The 26,718-nt window shown below is 42.0% G+C and overlaps 1 protein-coding gene across 11 annotated transcripts in view; it reads right to left on the bottom strand.

The window, feature by feature from the left end:
- CLASP1 (cytoplasmic linker associated protein 1) overlaps positions 1–26,718 on the bottom strand; it is a 272,484-nt gene that overhangs the window by 131,198 nt on the left and 114,568 nt on the right. For all 11 annotated transcript variants that reach the window (XM_053214873.1, XM_053214874.1, XM_053214875.1 and 8 more), the window contains exon 8: positions 25,387–25,454. In XM_053214873.1, coding sequence (XP_053070848.1) covers positions 25,387–25,454 — 68 coding nt within the window. The remainder of the gene's footprint in view (positions 1–25,386; positions 25,455–26,718) is intronic.

Below are 26,718 nucleotides of genomic sequence, written 5' to 3'. Positions count from 1 at the left end.
GTCTGCCCTGTGCTTCCCAGAGTTTTGAACACCCAGAAAATAAAGTCAAATTAAAAAGGAGGTTAGGCCCTCGGAAAAGTACCAATTCCAATTAACTAGGAAATTCTCTTCTACAGAACATGTTCTTCCTTAACTGGACAGAGAAGCTGTACTCGTATCTGTGTCTGGCTGTGGTCACAGAGCGGATCCACTCTGGATACAGCTCCGGAGGAGCCTCCAAGGCCCAGGTTCCGACAGAGTGCTTTCTCAACAACTAAGCAGAAGCAGCCCATACAGAACTCTACTTGTCATTTAAACCCCCTTTTTGTTAGGGTTTCAGCTGAGCAAACATTAGGATACAACCTTATTTCCTACCTTTAAGACAAAAACATGTGAAAATGAGTATTTTTAGCTATGCTAGCTTGTGCCACTTACATTAGTTTAAAATTTTTTCACACTGTTATGACAACATATGTTACACAGGAAAATGGTCTCCCTGAGCCCGAAGGAGTAACTAACTGATTCTACCTCTAGCCTCCACTGCAAAGAGTATCATCTGAGGGTCACTACTGTCACTGGACAGTCTGCGGCAGAAACCTGGAACAGGCTAATTGAACCTTCAGTTCCTAGCCTTTTAATCCTTTCTACCACCTGGGCTCCATTCCCCGCCGCCCCGCACCCCCCCTTTTACAGCACTGGGACAAGACGTTTTTAAATGACTCATCAAGTTCTTACGGAGTGACAGTGCAATTTTCATCTAACTCTCTATCACCGCATCCCTGGCAACCCAGTTAGTAGGCACAGTGGAATGAAAGACAGCAGCAAAACAACACGCCCAGAAGGGCCACTGGCACCAAAGAGATTTTAGAACACAGAAGAGACAGGACCCTTTGAAGAAACAAAAGGCCAGAGAACAAACACAGTCATCCATGTACCCAGAAGGAAACCAGCAGATTTCTAAACATGTCTGTGAACTAGGGGCTGGGTGGAGGGTGGAGGGTGGAGGGTGGAGGGTGGAGGGTGGCTGTGGCCGGCCTGGAAGGCAGAAGCAGTCCAATGAGCCTCAGGGACTCAGGTTCTGAAATCCCTGAAGAAGCCCAAGTAGGGCCGCAGTTGCCTCAGAATTGAACTTGAATCGCGCTGGATAGGGAAAGGCATCAAGCGGCGAGCCACAGATTCTAGGGGTCAAAAATGATCAGAAAGACCAGTATATGCACAACTGTGACTACAGGTTTGGGAACAGGAGTGGCAGAGAAACTCTCAGTCTAAAGACAGGACTTCAAGTTTAGTGTCTGGAACCTAGAATTACAAGCTTTGGATTACATGGCCCATTTAGAAAATTTATACACTCACCTATGAGGACAAACAAAATGTCACAGAAACTAAGGAATGTCTGTTCCATTGTCCACCTGCCAGGAAGGCTAGGACCTAAACCACTTCTCTCCAGAGGCAGGCTTTGACTACTGGAAGCCTGATGGGAAGGAAGCGTCTCATTTTCGAAAGCAAAGACAACTAACTCTCTGTTTCACTGAATCGGGGTCACTTTGTGGAAGCTCATATTCCTGACAGGCTTGCATTTTCACCCACTCCCTTGTTACGGAAATTCTCCTCCAAGGGAGTAAGAAATGTGGCAGCCTAGTAACTAGAATATAATTAGCATTCCCAAAAGAGGCTGCACAGAGACCTGATAATAAGCCCAAAGGCTGGCTGCTATTGTAAATATCCCAAAATTTCTTGCTCCTTGATCTTTCACAGATCCAAGGCTTTGCTTTCTGCAGTCTTGCTTGATGTGCCTGATATATTCCTAGGTTACTCCTGAAAACACTCGTCTGCTGCTGGCTGATGCTCTGGGTTCTTGCCCAGCTCCATCCAGGAAGAGCCAACCATGCCCTTCTCCATGCTATGTGGCCGTGTGTCTTTCACCCCATCTCACCCTATTACTGGCTATGTGCACAAACGCGTGCCAGGCCCTGCGCTTGCTACTTTGCACATTCTCATCAAATCCTCCTGACAACTCTCAGACTATCATCACTCCACTCTTGAAAGTGAAAAAACTTAAAGCATCCAGGCATAACGGGCCCAAAGTCACATGGCTAACTAGAAGGAGGAATAAGCCCATGTCTGTCTGACTCAAAATCCTATGATCAGAGTCACGATAATAAATGACAATCAACCAAAAAAAAAAAAAAAGGCAATTCATATAAACTGGCCACTTACTATGTGCTGAGCACTGTGCTAAATGCTTTCTGTGCATTATTTTAATTCTTATAACAGACGTTTGCTTACTTAAAAAAGTTATTCACTTAAGACAATTTCTTAAACACACAATCATTAATATCTCTTACAAATATCCACATAAAAATCCTCCACAAAGTACTAGGCAAACCAAATCCAGCAACACAAAAAGAATTATCATCATAGCCAAGTGGAATTTATCTCAGGAATGTAAATTACAAAAATAAATGAGTTTAATACATTGTATTAATGGAATAAAAGACAAAACCACATGCTCAGTAGATGCAATAAAGTATTTGACAATAACCAAAATGAAACGCTTTCAAGCTAAAAACACAACAAAGATTAGAAGGGAAATCACACAAAACACACTATTAACATCGTATCTAATGGCAGAAGACTAGATACTTTACCCCCAAGATCAGGAACAAGACAAGATGCCTACTCTTGCATTTTTATTCAACGCTGTACTAAAGGTTCTAGCCGGGGCAATCAGGAAAGAAAGAAAAAAACCTCAAGATTACACAGAAAGAACTAAAACTATCTCAATTCACAGATGACATCTTTTTTTTTTTTAATTTTTAATTATTTTATTTTTTTTTTTGAGAGACAGAGAGAGCATGAGTTGGGGAGGGGCAGAGAGAGATGAAGACACAGAACCCAAACAAGGCAGGCTCCAGGCTCTGAACCATCAGCACAGAGCCTGATGCGGGCCTCAAACCCATGAACCATGAGATCATGACCTGAGCCAAAGTCAGACGCTTCACCGACTAAGCCACCCAGGCACCCAGCACCGCCAGAGATAACATGATCTTGTATGCAGAAAGTTCTAAAGCGTTGCCTGGATAGTTCAGGCAGTTGAGTGTCCAACTCCAGTCATGATCCCAGGGTCGTGGGATCGAGCCCCATGTTGGGCTCCACACGGAGCACAGAGCCTGCTTAAGAGTCTCTCTTTCTCCCCTCCTCTTCCACTGTCCCCCACTCACGTGCTCTCTCTCTCAAAATGAAAAAAATTTTGAAAAGAAAGTTTTGGTGAATTTATTTAAAAAAACTATCAGAATTAATAAATAAGCTCAGCAAGGTGCCAGGATACAAGACCAATACAGAAAAATTAATTGTATTTCTGTACCTCAACAATGAATGATCCAAAAATGAAATAAAACAATTCAATTAAAAACAGTAACAAAGCATATAGGCTGGAAACTACATAACATTGTTATGAGAAACTAAAGACCTAATAAATGAAAAGACATCCCATGTTCAGGGATCAGAAGATTTATAAAAAGTTACTTTGCTCATTATCCAAACTATAGTTCTTGCCCATTTGTCCTCACTAGCTTTTAATTTTAAACAAAGTTGGATGATGCCTAGAGAGGCACAGAAATGCAAGCCACATTGTCCAAACCGGGTAGCAGGGCAAAAGACTGCTTTCCTTCCAAGTTTCTACATTCCCTTGCCTTCAAAATATGGCAAGTGTGGTACGGGTTCCCTCCAAGTCCAGTCAGTATGTATCCGTATTAAATAGGATCAGTCCTTTAAAAATGCTCTCTGAAAACACCCTTCAATATCCATATCCTGAACCCAAAATGCCATTCCTCTCCTGTTAATAGTTAACAAATGCTTTTGTCAGAGCACAAGGGATATAATAAGCCTGAACCTGACTGGAAACACTGGCCTAATTCACAGTACAAAATGGAAATGGCAGGGGGCACCCGAGTGGCTCAGTCAGTTAAGCGTCCAACTCTTGGTTTCGGCTCAGGTCATGATCTCGCAGTTCGTGGGTTGGAGCCCTACGTCGGGCTCTTCACTGACAGTGTGGAGCCTGCTTGGGATTCGCTCTCTCTGCCCCTCCCCCGCTGGCACTCGTTAAATAAACAAACATTTAAAAAATGGAAATGGCATAATGGAAGCTACAAGGGTGCTAACAAGGGCCACTTCTGCCCTTCTGGCACCGGTAACCCACTCGCTACCACAGAAAAGGTGAACCTGAAACACAATCATGCTTCATGGCAAGAGATCGTTTCCACTCCTTCAGCCAAGAACATTCTAACAGAAAGCTAGGCTGGCATTTAAGACTATCTCAGCCATAACACCTCTAGTGCAGTTAAAGCAAGAACAGGCAGGATGAAGAGGCAAAAATGTGTTTAGTTTTACTAATCCTTTACAAAGAGCTAAAAAAGGGAAAAAGAGGGGAGAAGGCAGGCAAAGAAAACACCATTGGAAACCGGAAAGGGAAACAACGTAAGGAGGTCATGGGGCAAACCTGCTCCTTAGAGGCCCTGGCAGAAGTGAAACGTTCACATGGTGTAAGTGACACGTGCCTTCTGCAGATTCAGATGAAGGCCCATTTTTCCTTGGGTCTCGGACGGAAAGTGGTCTGGCCGCTGCTCTCCGGTCTATGCGGTGATAATGAGCTCACAACAGACACAGGTATGGGGACCACAGACAGGCCCCAGGACGATTTTGTGGGAGCGGAAAGGCACCGCTGGCAGTGAGCCCGTCCAAAGGCGGGGCTATCAGTGACCGGCCTGCACTTTCATTAAGACCAACTTCAAGGTTTGTAAAGAAAATGGACACATGCTTCTGTTTTCCCGTCTGTAAAAAAAAGGATAATACTGCCCACCTACATGGAGCATCCTAAGTGTTGCCTGACCAGTACAACCTCCTTCTTGTACAGAAGGCGCTCACCCTTCTCCCGCCCCCCTCAGAGTGACCTCACCCCTGCCTCAGGGAGCAGGCCGGACCGGGGTCTGGCCAAAGCTTCAGGGCTCTGCTCCGGGGCCTTAGCAGTAAATTAATTCTAGAGCCTCCCTCTCCTGGACCGGGGCTGTGTAGATGCAAGCCCAGAGGTGCCGGGGCCAACAGAATGGAGGAACCCGCCTATCCGTGAGGCAGACCAGAAGAAAGCAGGGCAAGAGGCGGAGGGACGGCAGAGAGGGCACCACCAAGCCTGTGCCCCAGAGGCCACAGCGAGCCCTCCCAGAGCACACCCAGTGACATGAGCCAGCTGGTCTCCCTGTCCGCACAATCGGAGAGGGGCTTGCTTCACCTGTCCTTGCAGCCCACAGGGTCCCTGTGCTAGATTGAAGGATCTCATGCAGGTCAGGCAATATATGTAAAGACAGAAAAACCACAGGCACACAACAAAAGGCGGCTATTTACACTGTTGTTGCTTGTGTTATGCTGGGAGTACAAAAAGTAAGCCCTGCAAAAACATATGGATGGGGCTAAAGAATCAGGAATCGATTTTTAAATTTATTTGCGTAGGTAATCTCTACACCCACCGTGGGGCATGAACTCATGACCCTGAGATCAAGAGCCGCATGCTCTTCTGACTGACCCAACCAGGTACCCCAGGAGCAGATTTTTTTCTTTTTTTAATGCTATTCAGAGGCATACAACAATTCAGGTTACACAGCAGAAAAAACTATATGGGCATTTCTGAGAAAGGCAAGGCCCAACCAAATCACCTTCCCTAGAGTTCGTTCCAAAAGGATTCACCCGCCCCCTTGTCAAGATGACTTGGGGATGGTCTCGACAACGGTGTTCTCAGGGTCACAGGAAAGAAATTCAGCATTTACAAGGAAAAGAAAAAAAGCCGATTAGGGATATGCTTCCACTGAGTGGTATCAGTTTTTAAAAATCTCCCTAAGTCCTCTACAGCCTCTCTGTAACTTAGAAGTTCAAGTCCAGGGCACAGGGTCAGCCGAGAGGTGGTTTGGTCTCAAAGTAATCCCTTTGTCACTTCTAGAATAAAGTTGGACGGATGCCCAGAAGCATCAGCCTCCTCTCGCTGGAGGCTACTGGAGAGGACGCCTCCCCCGAACACGGAGAACACAGCATGCGCGTTCTCCTTCCTTCACCTCTTCAGCAGTTATTCACCAAGCACAACTGTGTGCAGGTGCTCTGCCGGGAGCGGAGATGCAGACAGAAAAGTCACGGTTCTCACTCTGGAGCCCACAGTCCAGCACAGGGAACAGACATATAGAACCAGCAGCCGTTATGACTCAGTGTGATGTTTTGCTAAAGGCACACACGGGATATGCCACATGAATAGAGAATAGGAGTAAATAGCAGAGGGCCAAATAAACTCAGAAAGGATCCACTGTGCCCTCCTACGAACATGACTCACTCTATTACTGGTGTCCAATACTGAGCAATTTAACAATGACTTCAGATGTGAGATGTTTTAAATGTGCACACATCAGACATAATTCAGGAACACCTTGGGCTACCATACAGAGTGAATCTACAATGAGAAAGAACAAATTCCAAAGATGACTCCTAGGCAGAAGTAGGACAGGCAAGGAATTCCTGACAGGAATAATGAAACAGCTGGCCAGCTGCTTTCTGCACACACAGGGGTTTAGAAGCCCCACTACTCTGGGACTGTCCCATCTTGGGCACCAAGGAGCAGAGGATTGAAGGCAAAGTCCCCAAGTCATACCCAGCAGTTAGGGTTATTAGAAGTTAGAATTAGAAGTTAGCACCTCTTGACTAATCTGAAAGTCCAATTTAAACAAAAACCCTGTTAATACTATACCTTCTCAGGAGAAAAGAACCTGTAACAACACAACAATAATCAGGTACAGAAAAACCTTGAGGAAGAGTATCTCCGAACACACCTCAGAAAGACTATGAGCTCACCCTCGGAACTAAACCAAAAGGAAGGGAACACAAAGAGACTTCTACTTTAATACCCTGAGCATCAAAGACATCGCCAGAAGGGGCATTGGGGAACATGGGAATGAGCCATCCTTACTGCTGGAACAGCGAGCCACTGAGGTCTGTGAACACCTGACCTGACTCCATATTAATATCTTTGGGTGAACCACAGGAACTCTTAGGCAGACTGAAAACCTGGTTTTACATGGCTATTAAGGGCCATCATTCCCAGACACCTGTGTGTTAGTGCCTTAAACTCTGGAAAGGTCCAGGCTTCAGACAAAAGCAGAACGAGCCTTCCCCCAGAGAGCTTCTCCTGCTGCTACTGTCTGACAGGTTCTCAGAGCTGGGACCATCCTTTTGCCCCTCCACAAGTCACCTAACCTGAAGTTTGTTGGCTGGAAGAAGAGAAGGAGGGGAAAGGAGGCTTCAATAAGTGGTCATTTGTAGAACTTTCTCCTCTAGATGTCAAAGGTGTTCTGGGAAAACTCTTCACGCCTAATCAATTCACTACTGACTCATACTCTCTGACCATGAGCTTTTAGTCACTTTTCTCCTCCGAAACAAGGTTATCAAAATCTCTACCATATCCTATGAAACATGGATCAGTCAAGCTCAGGAGACCTCAGAAGAGATGCTAAGGAAAAATTAACCACTGTGTGAAGAAATAGTTGTCTTGTTTAAAGAAAAAGAGATCTCTCCTAGCAAATACCTCTGAGTAAATGCATCAAGAATTTGGGTCTGTTTTATTTTCTCCAATTATTACTGCTTCTTTGTTTCTTCAGTCCAACATTCATTCAAGTCTAAACAATTCCAGTCTTATAATTTGAAAAGTGAGAAGTCACATATTACAGCTGATGGTTTCCTACGTCCATAAAAAATAGGGCTTTTGGATAACTACAACAGACACACACTTCAAACAGATCTACTGCTAAGGCAGTAGTGTCTTTTATTAAGCCTGCTCCAATAGCTACCTGGAGTTCAGGTTGCTGTAATTATTTACATAATTACAAAGCAAAAAGAAACAGAAGTCAAGAATAACTTGTTTCAAAATTTCAAAGTAGTCAGCTTTCTAAAATTCTTTTAATTACAGTTGGGTACCGTGAACTGCGAATCGTACTCAGGGGTGTTGTTATTTGTCTAGAGAATGATGCAGATTCTGTATCCGCCAGCTAAGAGCTTCTAAGACATTCTCACCCATGGCCATGTGTAGAGGCCACACAACTATAGGCTCAAGACAGGAAACAAGCAAAGAAAAGCTTAGGGAGGTATCAGTATCACAGGAGGTTGGGAGCAAGTGTATTTCTAAAGGGAGAAAGTGCAGGGAAGTAGTTATGCTACATAACGTACAGGATATCCTCAAAGAGTTTTTTGTAAATTATAGGAGTATGATTGAAATTATGTGTTTGATAACTGTCTTTTCACACTGATCACTTGCTTATTTTCTAGCCCTAAGAATAAGGTCAACTGAGTACACCACACTCCACATCTCCATTACCTTGGCCAACCTCTGAGGCCCACTCACCATCACCTTCAGCTCTCCACCGCACTCCCCATATAATAATCACATTGCCCAACTTATGCCAAAGAAGACCAGTATTTATTTCACTGAGCATTGACATCCTACACTCCCCTCTGTCTGCCTGTCAAAGTCGGCCTTGTTGGGCACAAACTCTACCTGATGGGGCACTGGTGAGCACACCAGACAGGGCTCGAGTCCTGAACCCCATAACCCATCACAGACCCTAAGTCCAGCTCAAAACCATGCTCTGACCTAAGAGACAAGGGTTCTCTTCCAGTAGATAGCGGGCCCCTTAAAAGAAGTAGGAGGGGAAAAGGGAAAGTTATAGGAGGAAATCGTGGGGAGCAGGGAAGAAAAGAGGCAGAAAGAAAGGGATGAAAACAGAATGGGAAAACAACAGATTCTCTTTCTGAAGCTCTAAGTTCGGGAGCAAAGTATTAATTTGCTTGAAGAAAGAACAGCCATGGTAATTTATAGAATGAATAGAAGGCTAGTTGCCACCTGTCTTGGGTAACTACCTCCTTCCTTTGTCTATTCATTCAATAAATGCATGAGGATCTACTACCTTTCAGGCACTTTGCGAGGGCCTGGGAATACAGCAGGAACAAAATACGCATGCTAACTGCCCACAGGGAACTTCCAGCACAAAGAGCGATTTTGTTAACACAAATATAACAACAAACCCGTGAAAAAGGGGATGCAGGAGAAGAACAGTGTCCTGGAACAGAAGAAGGAAAAAGATGGGGTGGTGAGAGACCTTTTGGACAGGGTGGTTCAGGGAAGGCCAAATCATTCCGTAGGGCTTTCACCAAAGCCATGACGTTCATCTACAAAGGGGAGGAGGATTACTCAGGCATCTCTGTCATGGACTGGGAATTCAAGAGTAGGAGTTGGGGAAAGGGTAGAAGGAAGGTTCCAATTTACTATGAACAATGAAGCAAAAGAATGCCTTTGATTAGACACTAGGGTTGATGTCACTCTTTGAGCAGGAAAAGGGGCCCTCCCATGAAGTTACGCTTCCTCTTTGAAAAGGTGCCACGAATCCATGACCCTTATAACCAGCCTCAAGGCCTCTGACATACACAGGCAGGGGCTCCATCGCTTGTTATTACGGCCTGACCTGCGGATAACTGAATACAGTATGAAGCGCGGTTTTCATTTATGGACAAATAAACCCAAGTAGCCGCTAAAATGAATTTTAGGATACAAAAGAGGGCCTTTCAATTGTGGCTTTTCCCTCAGTTTCATTTTTTTAAAAATCAAATGTATATGCCTATTCAACCTTGAACCTGGTTATAAGAATTCATGAAGCCCATTCTAACTATGTTACAAGAACTTTTCATCTGCCTTGCTCGATCAGTTCTCTTAAAGATCTGGTCTCAATGACTGGGCACCATGCCAAATGGGACCCTGTAGGTAAGTGGTCACATGGCGTGTGGCTGGGTTATGGAGCCGCCTCAGTTCCTGTGTGGGTGGATCCTGGGAGCAGCCTCTATGCATGTGCATCTTGGGGGACAGACCAATGAAAGCCTCCTGCTCTCAGGGCTGTCCTCACTCATGCTGAATAAACGTTTCGGCATTTCGAGCACTGGGGGTAAATCAATTTGTGTGCAGTCTCCCTAAGAAAATGAAACAGTAATTGGAGTTCAATCTTCCACACGAGACTATAACCTTGGGAGGCAGCAAGGAGAGTGGTGCAACGTATAAGAGACTCAAAAACACTCTCCGCGCTTCAAAAGTCCTGGCCAGATTTCTCAGTCTAGACAAGTCACTTAACTCCTCTGAGCCTGTTTCTCATTCGTACAATGGGGATCATTCATGTAACTCTTATCTGTGTATTTAGAAGGTGTGTGTTAAATGCTCACCCTGTGCCAGGCCCTGAGCGGGATGCTGACAAGTCAGAGAACGGAGCAGAGCCTCCTCCCTACTCTCTGAGCTGACAGCTGGGCAGCACGGGGAGCCTTCAGAAAGTAAACTCCTAGACACCCCAGCCGTCCAGAGAAGGCATTCCTGGGGACGCTTGTGCATCAGGAAAAATGGTGCCTGCAAACTGACACGGGAAGTGGGGTGATGAGTAAAGTGTAGTCCAGGAGGATCAATGTATCTGAAGACCGTGAACCAAGAAAGGATGCAGCGGTAAGGACTGGCACCGCTCTAGTACCCATACACAGACATGCCTACTAGGAACCTGTCCCTGTTAATAACACCAACTGTCATACTAACCCCAAACGTCCATGCGGTAGTAAGTTAGAGAAAAGTAAGGCATCTGAACTGTTACTTACTTCCCACGAAAGTACTCAAAAGGTACAGTGCAGACGTTTATTTTAAGTGAACATACTGAAGACTTAAAAAAAATTAAAAAAAAATTTTTTTTAATGTTTATTCATTTTTGAGAGACAGAGATAGAGCATGAGCGGGGGAGGGGCAGAGAGAGAGGGAGACACAAAATCTGAAGCAGGCTCCAGGCTCTGAGCTGTCAGCACAGAGCCCGACATGGGACACGAGCACACAGACACTCAGACTTGAAATTTTACTCTCACAGGAAAGGGGAGTTTTAAGCAACTCTAAGAGCTGTAAACAAAGACTGTATGTTGGTGATGAGAATGAAAACTGAACATTTATGAATCAACAACTAGTATTTCAACACCTTAGAAAAATCTCTGAGTGTCTCAGTAACAAAAATCATAATGTATCCTTTTACTGGTGAAATACTCTTTTCTCCTTTCCACGGCAGTATTTACTTTGCCCTTGAACTTGCCCTAAAAGGGCAATATACGTAATAATGGTCAGATATTGGATCCACACTCTGCATTCTTACAAAATGTCATATTATAACTGTGTCAATTGTGCCCCAATTCTTCTTTGTGACCAAAGGCACAAAAGTGAGCCAGCTGGAAATATTCAGAGCCAAATTTGGAAGTTTCCCACCACAATGTGACTGCCCCAAGAGCTATTTGTGACTCTCGTGCAATAACCCTTCAAATCAACCATTCCCTGCTCTAATGACTTCATTCTCAACAACACTATTTCTGCATAAGGCAGAGAAACAAAATGACAGTGGAGAATAAACACCTATTCTAATCTTACTCTGGATACCAGCCCCATGCCTACTCCAAGATATAAACCCACTTGAATCAAACCCATGCACAAATCAAAATTCTAATTCAAAACATCCGAAACTATAATCCTCTCCCTACTCTCAAAACCTGCGACCGTGCAAGTCCCCTCCTTCCGCTGGTCCTCCTGCCACCATTCAGCCAGTCGGCCACGCCAAAACGCGGCATTCTACTCTGCTTTTCCTCTGCCCTCCCCATCTCCCGCCGCGTCCTTCTCACCTACCACCCAAATAATCCCCAGTGTGGCCAGGGCTGCATCCGACCATCTGTCACTGCACTCTCTCTGGTCCCACCGAGGCTGTCCCCAATTCAGGTCTTCCTCATCTCCTAGGTGGATTTCTGTTGCCGACATAGTCCTCTAACTGGTCTCTCTGCCTCTGATTTTGTTTTTTAATAAATAACATTACGTGTTCTAAATATACAGAACATTAAAAACATAATAAAAGCAATAATTCCACTGCCCAAGTAAATTATGTAACCTTTTGCAGAGAACAGTATTAATGCATGCAGAAGCATGGTTAAACAATTCAAATATCACCAGAAGAAAACAGAATAAGAACAAAAAGTTTCTCTTCCAACTCCTTCACTGGTTTCTGGGTGTTTTGTTTGGTTTTGTTTTGTGAGAGAGAGAGAGAACACACAGGACAGAGACACAGGGAGAGAATCTTAAGCAGGCTCCACACTCAGCACCGAGCCCAACATGGGGCTCAATCCCATGACTCTGGGATCATGAGCTGAGGTGAAATCAAGAGTTGGATGCTTAACCAACTGAGTCACCCAGGCACCTGTGGGTTTCTGGTTTTTAATCAAGTTTTTATTTTGGAATGGTATCAGGGTTGCAGAAAAGTTGTGAAGACCGTACAGAGAGGTCCCAATACCCCACATTCAATCTCCCTATTATTAACACTTAACATTAGCGTATGTATAATTAATGCATCAATACTGACACATTATTATTAACGCGAGCCCATAGTTTATTCCGAGTTCTTTACTTTCCCCATATCCCTTATCTGTTCCAGATCCCACCCAGGACGCCACACTACAGTTAGTCATTATGTGTCTCCGGGCCCCTCTAGGTTACCACGGTTTCTTCCACCTCCCTTGTTTTACATGACCTTGACAGCTTTGAGGAGTCCTCCTTCTGTAGTTGACAGCATAGTCTTCAATCTGGGTTTACCTGGGGTTTCTGTCATGTCCGGACATAGCTTATGGGTTTGGGGGAGGGAGACCACAGAGGTCAAATGCCATTCCTACCACATGGTATCCAAGTACGTGCTCTCAACAGGCCTGCCGATGTGGACCCTGATCACCCAGCGGAGGCCAGGTCTCCCCACTGTCAGGCTCCTCTCCTCCCCTTGTGCACACTGTGCTCTCTGGAAGGAAGTCACTCTGCACGCCCACGCTGAGCAGGAAGCAGGCTTTCCTCCTCTAGCACGGCGGGGCTGCACGGATGGTACGGAGCAACTGTGCCGAGGAGATTTGTCTCTTCTCCTCCATTTACCTATTTATTCAGTCATTCCTTTTTTTTATCAGTATGCACTCATTTTATACTGTGAACTATCATCCAACACTACATTATTTTATTGCTCAGTGTCCCAGCTGTGGCCAGTAGAAATCTTTCCGTTGACTTCTAGGTCCTTTTGTCATAACCCCATCATCGTTTTGCTTTGAGAGCGCTTTCTCACTTTCTGGCACTACAACATGCAACAGGCTCATCCTGCATAGCCCCTGCTCCAGCCCGAGAGTCGGCCATTTCCCGAAGAGCCCCAGTGGCGGTGGAAACTGAGATCTGGGCACTGGATGGCACTTTCCTTTAAAAAGATCTTATTATACATCTGATTCCACATCTTGTTTTGTTTCAGAGTTTTCCCTATAAATGCAAAAGGATCAAACATATCATTTTAAACCTAAATCCAACTTCTATCTCCCATTAGATCACACAGTGGACGGTGTCCCTATACCACACGGCACAGTATTTCTGGGCCAGGTCCTGTACCAAGCTATCCATCTCTCTTTCTCCTCCCGCTGCTGCAGGAAGTGGTATTCTCCCAACTCACACAGGAGGCAATCGAGGCTGACACACAGAGAGCCTGCCCCGGGTCACACAACTCAGACGCAGCATTCACGCTTGGTCTGAGGGATTCCAGTGTCCACGGGCTTACTCATTCCTGCCCCAAAGTCACTTGTGCACTTACAGTCCAGTCACCTTGACCAGTAGTCCCCAAAGCCACTTCAAGGACCGGTGACACTTCTGGATAATTCACACTAGTCTGAACCAAACTGACAACTACAAGGGAAACTTGTAAACTCACAGAGCTTCATTTTTGTCACTTAAAGAACTATCCTTTATTCTAAATTACATTTATTTTCCTTATTGCTGTGCTGGCCCTGATTTTATGAGATACCACAAGATGAAAAGGATCGGCTTAAATCCTATGTTCTATTTTGTAAAGTTAAAATTGGTCGCCCTGTCATTAGTCTCTCTCCCCACAACCCGATTTTTAAAATTTAACTCCGAGCAAGCAGTAAATGGCCTTCACTAAAAATCTCAGTTTCTCGGCTCAGCATACAAGGCACCTGTCCATCTTCTCCTGGGTCTTCCCCCCGAGCCCCCAGCATACCGAACTGCTTTAAAGAAAAAAAACTCATCATGTTCGTTGTATAATTTCATCTCCCAGAATTTCCTCCCTCATCCCCTCACTGGGCAAAAAAAAAATGACTAGGAACATCACATTTCCGAGGCATCTCACACTTGGTTATGGAGTGCTAATGCCTGTTTTAAGATCTCCTTGAATGCTTTCACTTTTAAATTATTTCCTAAGACAACTATTGGAAACTGCACAATTTGAGGATCAAAGAAAAACACAAAGCCAACGTTATATCCTGACGGCAGGAAGGAAGCACTGAGCTTACGGGAGGAAGAGTGGTCTAAGAGGGCAAAATCCAGGGCTCTGCTGTCCACCCGCCACCAAGCCAATTATAGCCAACCCCAAACCTCACGTATCCAGGCTGGAAAGCCACCCTGCCTAGTACTTGTTAAGGAGCTTCACGAAGATCATAAAAACCACCAAAAAACCTTCAGGAAAGTGCTCTGAAAATACTAAAATACTCTATACACAATTGTGGTAAAATGGCTGGTACTCTGTTCTGCAGACTGTTAACGGGCCCTTTATTATTCGTGGATCAACACAGGAAAATTCAAACAAGCCACAGCTCCAAGAGGCAGCTTGTAGTAGGTCCTTATCTCCTACTGCCTTTACAGTTTCTCGTAAGGTCGAAGTCACCAATCCTTTAAGGCTGCATTTCTGGTAACAAGAAGCAGGCAACTTGAAAGGAATTATCAAGCAAAAGAACAATCTTATTTTAAACTCAGAGCCACAGGCTTTCTCCGTGGCCTTTAATGTAACACAGTCAAATCCCATCCCGTAATTATTTCGTCCTGTTAAAAAAATAATCCAAAATACAACGTCCTAAGATAAATGCTACTTGCAAGAAACACGCTTTCAAATCCTCAAATGAAGGGAACTAGAAAAGGTCACTTCAGAACGTGAATTATTTAACTCTCCTGCACAGGTATTGATTTCCCACAGCGGCTTAACCTGAATATAGAGTACTATAATAAGGGACAAAATGAAAAGGAATACCGGCCCCGTATACTTTAAACTCTCAATTTTAAAATAGAGCAAGCAGAAATTTTTCAACAAACTTAACCAAATTTAGCTTCAGATAGACACATATACACACCACGACCGTCCACTACAAAATAAACACAAAATGAGTGAGCTGGATGTGTGCCAGTTTCCCTGGAGTGAGAGGCAAACGAACACCTGTTATCATGCACAGTTTTACTCTGTGTTAATACCTGTTTCAGCTGAAGGGTTTGGGAAATATCCTTCAGAGACAACAAATTAAAAGCTCATCAGCAAGACCATCTCACAGGAAGGCAGGCGAGCATTCAGGCTGTTCCTATCACATAAATTACGCTTTCTTCAAACACAAACCTGTGCACATAGAGTTCTCTCAAAATCATTTCAATGCTGCCAAAACCTGGGTAAAACCTCTGTGCAAAGACTGAAGGCTAATTAGTAACACTTTAATAAAATAATTCTTTTGTAGTTTTTCAGTTCCTTTTCTGCATCCTTAAAATGCAGTCTTTAACAGGAAAGGAAAAATCTGAAATGATGATTCTCAAGACAGAGGCAGCATCCCTGATCTACTATGAGTTCTATGCTTTTTCTCTATCCACTGTTGAAAAATCTTAGAAATTTCTGGCCAGCAGATTCCTTTCGAGACAGGGCTTATACTCAGTAACAAATGTCTTGTAACTGCAAAATAATTTATTTTCATAACCCACGTACTGTGAATACAAGAGCTGCAGAAAACAATTTAAAGCACATGAAATAAACAAAGGCTTTAGAAAGAAAGAAAGAAAGAAAGAAAGAAAGAAAGAAAGAAAGAAAGAAAGAGAAAGAAAGAAAGAGAGGCTGATGAAATGCATCTAACCTCATCCTTTGAAGCTCTCTCCTAGTTCCTGAAGGTCAACATTAAGGCTTATACATCTATAGGTTTCACAATTTTTTCCCTGCCCAAATGCTCACAGCAATTTTTTTCCCTAAGTTTCACCAACAAATTTTTAGTTATCAAAGAAACTGTAAAATATCTTAAATATGTTATTTACTTCCTAGCAAAGCAGTAATAATTACAAATGCATTTCAAAATATATAAGAATAGCCTACCTTTCCCAGTAGTCATGATCGTCAGGGATCTTGGTACAATAAATACAAACACTGCTCTGAAAGCTATACCTACTCACAGCAACTTAAGCATCAGCCAACTCCCCACCCACACGACTCCAGTGTGATCTGCACCAATGGCAACTGCCACCCTATTCCAAAATAAAAGCCGAGACTATATATAAGTGATTATTTTAAAAGGGGGACTGCGTAGGAGGTGAACCTTCTCCATCTGACTTTACTCATGTAAGAGAGCTTTCTTTAAAGGTGTTATTAAATTTCTCTTTAACTATCTGAATTTTCCCCTTGAAAAAAACAGGGAAGAACATTCCTAGCACAAACCTTAAAAATAATGTCAAAAAGCAATCTTATTTCCACACAGAGGAGCTGTCAGGTGCAGCATAAGCTGCTTGAACTGGTATCAGGAACAGTCTCTTCCAGGCTATTTTAGGTGGTCTTGTCCTTATAACAGCACAGCATACTTGCTAGTCTTGTAACATGTTATCCCTGGACCTATGGCTATGGAAGCACTTTCCTAAGACACTTAACCAGAATCCCAAACCTTGTCATATACAGAGTCTAATAAACAGGCAGGCGAAAGGATGGGAACCCATCACCAGCACCGGATACACTTATTCACAATCACTGTTTTGAAAGGCTACACAAGATAATAATGGCTTGGCTTCTTAAGAAAGAAGACACTCAGTTCGGCTTTAAATGGATGCTTTGTCCTAGCTCCTCTGGGCAATAATTCAAATCTTACCTAACAACTCAACGTCAGTCTTTTCGCTTTCAGATCTGCACAGGTATTTCTCATTTCAACAACTTAGAAGAGATATCGAACATTTTGCAAATTATACGTTGTTTTAGTAAAAAAAAAAAAAAAAAAAAAAAGCAGGATGCATTTGGCAGCAAAATGGTGCCCTAGATACATGCATGTGTAAGTGCTGATAATTTCATGAAATTTTATGATCATCTGTTATCTGGTTTACAGTTTGTTAGCAACCAATATTTTGTCTCTTTCTCTAGCTGCAGATTCATTATGGAATCGTCATGGATTTAATCAACATGGTACTTTCATTCTCTCCTCATCAACAATGTTAGCTTTGCTCAAGAAACTCAAAAGCATGCACATTTTTAACCAAATTAATGTCCATGGGCCTCGCTTCAATCAAATCCAATTAAAGATCATTAAGTGGCCACAGATAAAGGACACTGACTAGTCTATAATTACTGGCTCTTTCATGCTTAAAATCCAATTCTCCCATGAGCATAAGCACATCTGCATGATTAAGAGAAAAACTTACATAGAAAATAATTTGCTTTTTGAAACCCATGGGAGACAAAACTGTAATTTTTGCTTCAAGGGGTTTGCTAATTATATGGAGATGGAAAAAAAGAAAAAGAAACATCTATAAAACAACATATTTTTAACTCCCATACTCCTGCCATTCAAAGCTGAATGGCCTTCGAGTAACCTAGCAACAAAAAAGAATCCTACAAAGATGAAATGTTCTATTAGAGATAGGACACTCCTTTCCAATTGCTACTCAGCTGCTTTTCCATTACTGTTTTAGTCACAATTCTGCACTTAAAAAAAATTAAGTCCATGGGTTTTACATAAACACACTCAATTACGTATCTTAGAACAACCTACTTTTGAACATGTCAAGAAAGAGAACCCAAGATGAAACCCATCTCTTCCCTACAAGTACTGCTATTACATTAATAGCTTCTTTTACCTTAGCTCAAATCCAGAGTTTTTATTTCTTACTCAAAAGAGCATTATTATTCACAGTTAACAAAAAAAGATGATAAATTTCATCAAAATGTAAACACAAGAAAGCAAAAAAACCCAAACAAACAAAGAAAAAAAACACACCAAGAAACAAAAAACAAAAAAGCCCCAAAGAATGGGGGGAAATATTTGCAAATCATATATCTGATAAGAGTCTTATATCCAGAACATACAAAAAATTCTTATAGCCCAACAACAAAAAGACAAATACCAATTTAAAAATGGGCAAAGCACAACAATCAGACAAGATGGGGGAAAAAAAAAAGGCATCCAAATTGATAAGGAAGAAGTAATGCTGTCACTGTTTACAGACATGATACTATACATAGAAAACTCTAAAGAGTCCTCCCAAAAAACTATTAGAACTTATAAATGAATTCAGTAAAGTTGCAAGATACAAAATTAGGATACAGAAATCTGTTGCACTTCCATACACCAACAACACAGTAGCAGAAAATGAAATATGAAAACAATTTCATTTAAAATTACACCAAAAAGAAAAAAATGCCTAGGAATAAAATTACAGAGGTAAGAGACCTGTACTCTGAAAACTATAAAACATTGATAAAAGAAACTAAAGGGCTACCTGGCTGGCATGGTCAGGGCAGTATGTGACACTTGGTCTCAGGGTCATGGGTTTAAACCTCATGAAAGAAGGAAAAAGGATAGGGTAGGGTAGGGTAGGGTAGGGTAGGGTAGGGTAGGGAAGGGAAGGGAAAGGAGAGGAGGGGAGGTAGGGTAGGGAGGGGAGGGGAGGGGAGGGGGAGGGGGAGGGGGAGGAGAGGGGAGGGGAGGGGAGGGGAGGGGGAGGGGAAAGGGAAGGGAAGGGAAGGGAAGGGAAGGGAAGGGAAGGGAAGGGAAGGGAAGGGAAGGGAAGGGAAGGGAAGGGAAGGGAAGGGAAGGGAAGGGAGAAACTGAAGACAACACAAATGAAAAGATATACCATGCTCATGGATTGAAGAATTAATTATTAAAATGTCCATTCAATCCAAAGCAATCTACAGATTCAATGCAACCCTTACCAAAATACCAATAGCATTTTTCGTAAAATCAGAATTATCTTAAAGTTTGTATGGAACAAAGATCTTAAATGCCAAAGCAATCTTGGGAAAGAAGAACAAAGCTGGAGATCTCACAATTCCAGATTTCAAGATATACTACAAAACTACGATAATCAAAACAGCACAGTACTGGCACAAAAACCGACATACAGATCCATGGAACAGAATAGAGGGCCGAGAAATAAATCCATGTTTATAGAGTCAATTAATCTCTGACAAAGGAAGAATATACAATGGGGAAAAGACTATCTTTTCAATAAATGATATTGGGAAAACCTGACAGCTACACGCAAAACTGGACCACATTCTTACACCATACACAAAAATAAACTCAAAATGGATTAAAGACCTAAAGGTGATACCTAAAACTCATAAAAGAAAACAGAGGCAGTAATTTCTTGGACCTCAACCTTAGCAGTATCTTTACTGTCTCCTTAAGCAAGAGAAACAAAAGCAAAAATAAACTATTAGGACTACATCAAAATAAAAAACTTTTGCACAATAAAGAAAACCACTGACAAAATGAAAAGGCAATTTACTGAAGAGAAGATATTTGCAAATGCTATATCCAACACAGAGTTAATATCCAACATAAAGAACTTACACAACTAAACACCAAGAAAACAGTCAATCCAATAAAAATATGGACAGAGAACCTGAATAGCCATTTTCCCAAAGACATACAGATGGCCAACAGACATATGAAAAGATGCTCAACATCACTAATCATCAGGGAAATGCAAATCAAAACCGTAATTAGATATCACCTTACACCTGTCATATAGACAGAATCAAAAAGAAATAATAAGTGTTGGCAAGTGTTGCAGAGAAAAAGGAACCCTTGTGCACTGTTCATAGGAATGTAAATTTGTGCAACCACTGTAGAAAACACTATGGAGGTTCCTCAAAAAATCAGAAACACCATATGATCCTAGAGTATTTACCGAGAGAAAACAAAAACACTAATTTGAAAAGATACATGCACCCATATGTTTATTGCAGCATTATTTACAATAGCCAAGATATGAAAACAATCCAAATGTCCATTAATAGATGAATGGATAAAGATGAGGTATGTGTGTGTGTGTGTGTGTGTGTGTGTGCACGCGCATGCATATTCCACATAATGGAATAATACTCAGCCATAAAAAGGAGTGAGATCTTGCCATCTGTAACAACATGGATGGACACAAACGGTACTATGCTAAGTGAAACAAGCCAGACAGAAAAAGACAAATATCATATCTTACTTACATGTGGAATCTAAAACACAAATGAATGAACAAATAGACAAGAAGCAGAAACAAAGCCATAAATAGAGAATAAACTGATGGTTGCCAAGGGGAGAAGGGTAGAAAAACAGCCAAAATGGGTGAAGGGGAATGGAAGGCACAGGCTTCCAGTTATGGAATGAGTAAGTCTCATGGATGAAAGGTATAGCATAAGGAATACAGTATTAACTGCAAAAGCACTGTATGATGACATATGGTGGCTACACCTGTGGTGAGCACAGCATAACCTATAGAGTTGTTGAATCACTATGTTGTGGATCCAAAACTAATGTGACATTGTGTTGAATGATACTTTCAATCAAAGAAAATAAAAACACAAACAACACTTAAGAGAAAAAAAGGGAGGGCAAAAGACTTCAAGAGATTTTTCTATAGAAGATCTACAAATGAGCACATGAAAAAACACTCAACACTGTTAGTCATTAGGGAAATGCAAATCAAAACCACAATGACACTTCATACCCACTAGGATGACTATAATCAAAGAGACAGACAATAACAAGTATTGACTTAAACGTGAATAAATTACAACTCTTATACGTTGTTGGTGGGAATGTAAATGGTACACACTTAGAAAATTATGTGCCAGTTAGGCAAAAAGTTAAACACAGAGTTACCACATGACCCAGCAATTCCACAGCAAGGGAATTTCAATTCCCACATAAAACATCTCCACATAACAACATTCAGACAAATTATTCACAGTAGCATTCCTCACAATAGTCAAAAAGTGGAAACAACCCAAATGTCCATCAACTGATGAATGGATAACATAAGGTCATATCTATACAGCAGTGAAATATTATTCAGCCATAAAAAGGAATGAAATACAGATACATGCTACTCCACGGATAAACCCTGAAAACATTATGCTAAGTGAAAGAAGTCATATACAAAAAGCCATAAAATCTATGACTGCACTTCTATAAAATGTCCTGAGAATAAGCAACTCCCTAGAGACAGAAAGCAGGCTGTCAGGGACTGGGAGAAGAAAACAGGGAGTGCTAACAATCATGGGTCTCCTTGGAGGTGATAAAAATACTATGGAATTAGATAACTGCACAGTTTCGTAAATATACAAAACAACACAGAATTATACACTTTAAAAAAGTAAATTTTTGTCTATAGATTATATCTCAGTATTTATTACGTTTTAAAAAATGTTTGTTTATTTTAAAGAGAAAGATAAAGCATGAGCCGGGGAGGGACAGAGAGAGAGGGAGACACAGAGTCTGAAGCAGACTCCAGGCTCTGAGCTGTCAGCACAGATCCTGCTGTGGGGCTCAAACCCAAGAGTGTGAGATCATGACCTGAGCGAAAGACGAACGCTTAACCAACTGAGCTACCCAGGCACCCCCATTATATCTCAATATTTAAAATAAGCTGATGATTTCCCCTCCAAAAATAATCCAACACCTGCTTGTGATAAAAACTTAAATAGGAATAGATGAGAACTGCCTCATCTTGCTCAAGAATATCTACAAAAACAACTACAACTAACATCATGCTTAGTTGTGAAGGACCTAAGACTGGGAACAATGTAAGGATGTCTACTCTCACCACTTGTACTTAATGTAGTAGAAGAAATTCTAGCCAATGCAATAAGGCAAGAAAAAGAAAAAGTATACAGATCTCCAAGAGATAAAACTATTCCTATTTGCAGATGATTTGTTTATGCAGAAAATGCCAAGGAATCTACAAAAATTCTAAGAACCAATAGAAGAGTTCAGAAAAGTCAGAGTCTACCTATATAAGGAGCAAACTGGAGAAAGCAGTAAGCAGAGCAGTCAATGGTCTGATGTCCAGAGCAACTAAAAAACTGGTTCCACTGGGAATCAATGGGCAAAAAAACCCAAAAATTAGAAGGGGGGATGGGTTTTATTATGTTCTGACTATGGTTTCTCTATGCTATCAGGATGTTCAATGACTCAAGAAAAGAAAGAAATTAAGTGGTTTGCTTTTGACAGCTACTGAACATCTTACCTAAGTCTCTCAAAGTTACAGTAAAGAGACTAAACTTCTCTGGGTTAAGAATTCTAAAATCTTTATATATATGCCTTATTCTGTTTTGGCCCTAACAATTAAAAAATAATACTACATATATTCAGAAGAAAGCTGAAATTTTAAGGCCTTCAGGAAGTTTTGAATTAAAATTTCCTTACCATCTATTATTTTTAACACAAATGCCTAAAAGTACTGTTTTCATTCTCAGTCTTTACCACTTTACCACATATACATACATATAGGGACATGCAGGCGCAATATTTACATGTGGACGTTTAGAATAAAATGTTGCTATGATGCACCCAATACCACAGGATTTTAGTATTCTTGACGATTAAATCCTGTGTGTCATGTTCATTAAAACTCAGTATACACACACTTTCCCAGACAAGCCTCCAACATGGGTGTGGTCCTCCTCCCTGTGCCAGCAGCATAATGGGATTCTGTTTCATAGCTATAATTTATAACACAGGCTATAAAGCACAAACTCACTTTTCAGCCACCGCCCTTACCTCTTTACCTGGTACTTTCTATCTTGGTACCAACAAGTTTTAAACTGGGAAAACACACCAACTACGTGCACGCACACACACACACACTTGGGAGCCCGTGTCTTGCAACTGGCTGGGCTGCCCTGCCTGGCCACACCAGCAGTGCCACTCATCACTGGATGGCCAGAGTCCTGGTCCTAGCTCCACCACAGATACATTGTAAAGCACATATAAAAGTATATACAAAAGCAGGGGATGGGACATCTGGCTGGCTCAGTTGGGAGGTCAGGCAACTCTCGATCTTGGGATTTTAAGTTCAAGCCCCATGTTGACAAGAGATTACTCAAAAAGAAAATCTTCAGGGGCACCTGGGGGCCTCAGTCAGTTAAGCATCCAACTCTTGATTTCAGCTCAGGTCACGATCTCATGGTTCATGGGATCGAGCCCCACATTGAGCTTGGCACTGACAGGGTTGAGAGTGTTTGGGATTCTCTCTCTGCCCCTCTCCTGCTTGCGCACATGTGCTCTTTCTCTCTCTCAAATAAGTAAACTTTAAAAGAAAAATGAATAGGGGTGCCTGAGTGGTTCAGCTGGTTACACATCTGACTCTTGATTTCGGCTCAGTCATGATTTTGCGTTTCATTGAGATGGAGCCCCATGTCAGGCTCTGCACTGACAGTGCTGGGCCTGCTTGGGATTCTCTCCCTCTCTCTCTCTCTGCCCTTCCCTCTCTCAAAATAAATAAATAAATAAGTTCTTTTTAAAAAAAAAAAGTAGGGGGCAATGTACAGAAATTATGCCATAATAAAATTACATACAAATTATATAGTGACAGAAAATGAACTACAAGTGAATATGAAATAAATGAAAACTGATTTGTCGGTGATAGCATAATTATAGTAAATATTCTTTTTCCCCTCTTAATATTACGTTTTTACAAACATACGAAAGAGAAGTTAAGAGGGATTAATGAAAGTATGTTTAGAGGTCTTTAAGTATTTTATAAGAAACATACTATCCAAAGACAAATTCCCTACTGATATGGTAGATACACAGCTGAGCAGAGGTCAAAAGACCTGGATCCTGTTTCTGCTCTGCCTTTATGTACTAGGAGGAACTTTCCTGAAAGTGACAAACTCTTTTTTACAACCTCAAGATATTCAAAACGTGAAAGCTATGTGGTGATCTAAGAGCCCTGAAATCACCATGATGCAATGAGCTATCTGAGAGTTAGAAAAAGTCCTTGTTGGCAACTGCTTTATGAGGACTTCACTCATACAGTGATTCGCTTGTCTTTTCTTCCCCTTCTGGAATCACAAGAAATATCCACTTGTCCTCAAACATCCTCACAAGGTATAGTGAAAGGAATACAGGTACCAGAAACAGTAAGTCACAATTCAAGTCTAAGTTATTTTGTTGATTTATTCCACAATATTTATTGCACACCTATACCACATGCCAGGGACCTTTTGAGGCACTAAAGGTAAAGAAAGGAATAATACAAAGTCCTTGCCCTCGTGAACAAACATTTTGCAGTGATACACGGTAAGAAGGAACATTAAACAGGATGAAGGCACAGAGTACCCTTAGAACACTGGATATGCTATACTGGCTGACCTCGGTAATAGAGTGTGTCTGCAGCCGAGATCTGGATGGAATGAGAAAGAGAGCCACGGGGACACCCAGGGGACAAATGTTTCAAGCAGAAAGAACTGTAAGCACAGAGGCCCTGAAGCAGGAGAAGCGTGGAATGTTCAAAATTAGTAAGGAGGCCAATGGAAGTAGAGCCAAGAGAACCTTGGAGAAGAACATCTCATGATATCAGAATGGTAGCCAGCGTCAGATCGTGTCAGGGCCTGGTGGGCCATGGTGAGCCACCGAACTGCAGTCTCTGTGTGATGGAAAACCTCTGGAGGATTCTGAACAGGGGATTAACACCAGGAGAGTTACATTCTAAAAGGATTACTCTGGGGGCGCCTGGCTGGCTCAGCTGGCAGAGCGTGTGACTCCGTCTCAGGGTCGTGAGTTCGAGCCTTATGATGGGCGTGGAGCCTACTTAAATTTCAAAAATTAAAAAATAATAAAAACAGAAGGATCCCTCTGATGGCTGTATGGAAAACAGCCCGGGGGCGCCGGGAGAGAGTAACAGCAAGGACAGTGGTTGCGTGTCCACCGTGAGAGCACAGGGAAAAGAGCACGACAGCTCGGTAGCAGGAGAAGGGCAACAAATGCGGCAGAGGCCCAGGGAGTCCAAACGTGCTTGTAACAGTAAAGCCAACAGGATTAGTTCCCGAATTCAGTGCGAGCTACAAAAGAAAGCCAACAACCTCATAGCTTCTGGCCTGGGAAAGGGGGAGGGTCAATGGAGGTTAAGTCTTCAGACCTAGAAACTGTTCTCAAGGTATCAAATTCAGCTGCTCAGAAATAGCACGAGCATTTCGGACCTAAAACTGAAAAGGCAAAAATAGAACAACTGCTTTTTCTACTCACCGTTTGCTGATTGGATCATGTTTCCAGATTTTTGGACTTCATCAAATTTTGTAAAAATTACGTTCAACCTGTATGAAAAAAAGCACACATACATGTAAAGACTATTAACAATCACTGTTCACAGTCAATTATATTAAAACACTAATGTGAAACTGAATCACAGTCCAAAAAAAAGTCAATGATATAAGCCCACTTAATAACAAAAACAGTAACTACATTAATAACATTAATAACATCCAATAATAATCAAGCACTTACAGACCAAGCACTGACTTAGGGCTCTCTCTGAAAAATCTTGTTTAATCCTTACCACAGCCATGTATGAGATTATCATCCCCATTTTACAGATGAAGAAATCAAGACCCAGTAACTTGCTTAGGGTAACACAGGGTAGAGATGCTAGCCCGGAGAGTAAGAATCCAGAGCCCGTGATCTCAGACACTGCATTAAACTGACTACTCGACACAAAATGTATACGTTATGAAAAGCCTGTATTTCTCCTATTTCTAAGCACAGACTATTATTGTTCAAATGCACCAACATTACAATATAAAGGCTTTTCTGTGACTTACGCTTAATTCAGAAATGCTTAAGTAATTTCTCCAGAAACAAACAGTGACTAGGTAATCTTTAATTCAAAAAAATCTACATGACGTTTTCTATTAATGGATCATTTTCACCTTGACACTTTAATTGAAACAAAATCCCTTAACCAGTCAAAATATTCCATCCTAGTGACACCAATAATGAGAGGAAAATGGGGTGGGGTAGATGGGTGCTAATCTCGCCTGGTAGAAGAAGTCAAGAAAAAACTAGGCTTTCCCAAGCCAAAACAGATACACTGGAATAAGCGTAAAGGCAGAGATTCGAAAGCAATATATTTTTGCGTTCAAACCTACACCACCCATTCCAGGGACCCGGCTAGAAATTTTAGCACTTGCTTACAAACCATTCTGTCATACAAGCTCTAATCATTTCAAACATGTTTGTCTTTTCTTCGCAACTAGAATGGACTCTTCTTCAGGACAGGGATGGGAACCATGTACTTTTGGTATTCTGTACGTCATGCAGGAGAGTTACATCATGGCATGAAGACTGTTCCTGCCCTCGCTACAGAAACTGCACACATTCTGGCCTCCGTTCCTTCAGAGTTCATTCACCGAGTCTAGTACTGAGCTGGCCAGACGCTGAGGTGTGTAAAGTCCCTAATTTCCACAGCTTCTATTTCATTCTTTCCTACTTAGGATGTTACATTCTAAGTCACAGGGGAGCCAAAACTACGCATCAGCAAAGAGAGGTAAAACGGAGGGGATAAAGGGGCCTGACACACTG

The sequence above is a fragment of the Acinonyx jubatus genome, chromosome C1 (assembly GCF_027475565.1).
Source record: "Acinonyx jubatus isolate Ajub_Pintada_27869175 chromosome C1, VMU_Ajub_asm_v1.0, whole genome shotgun sequence".
In the NCBI taxonomy this organism is placed as follows: domain Eukaryota; kingdom Metazoa; phylum Chordata; class Mammalia; order Carnivora; family Felidae; genus Acinonyx; species Acinonyx jubatus.
The sequence above is the reverse complement of the archived record's forward strand: the minus strand, read 5'-3'. Positions and strand labels throughout refer to the sequence as shown.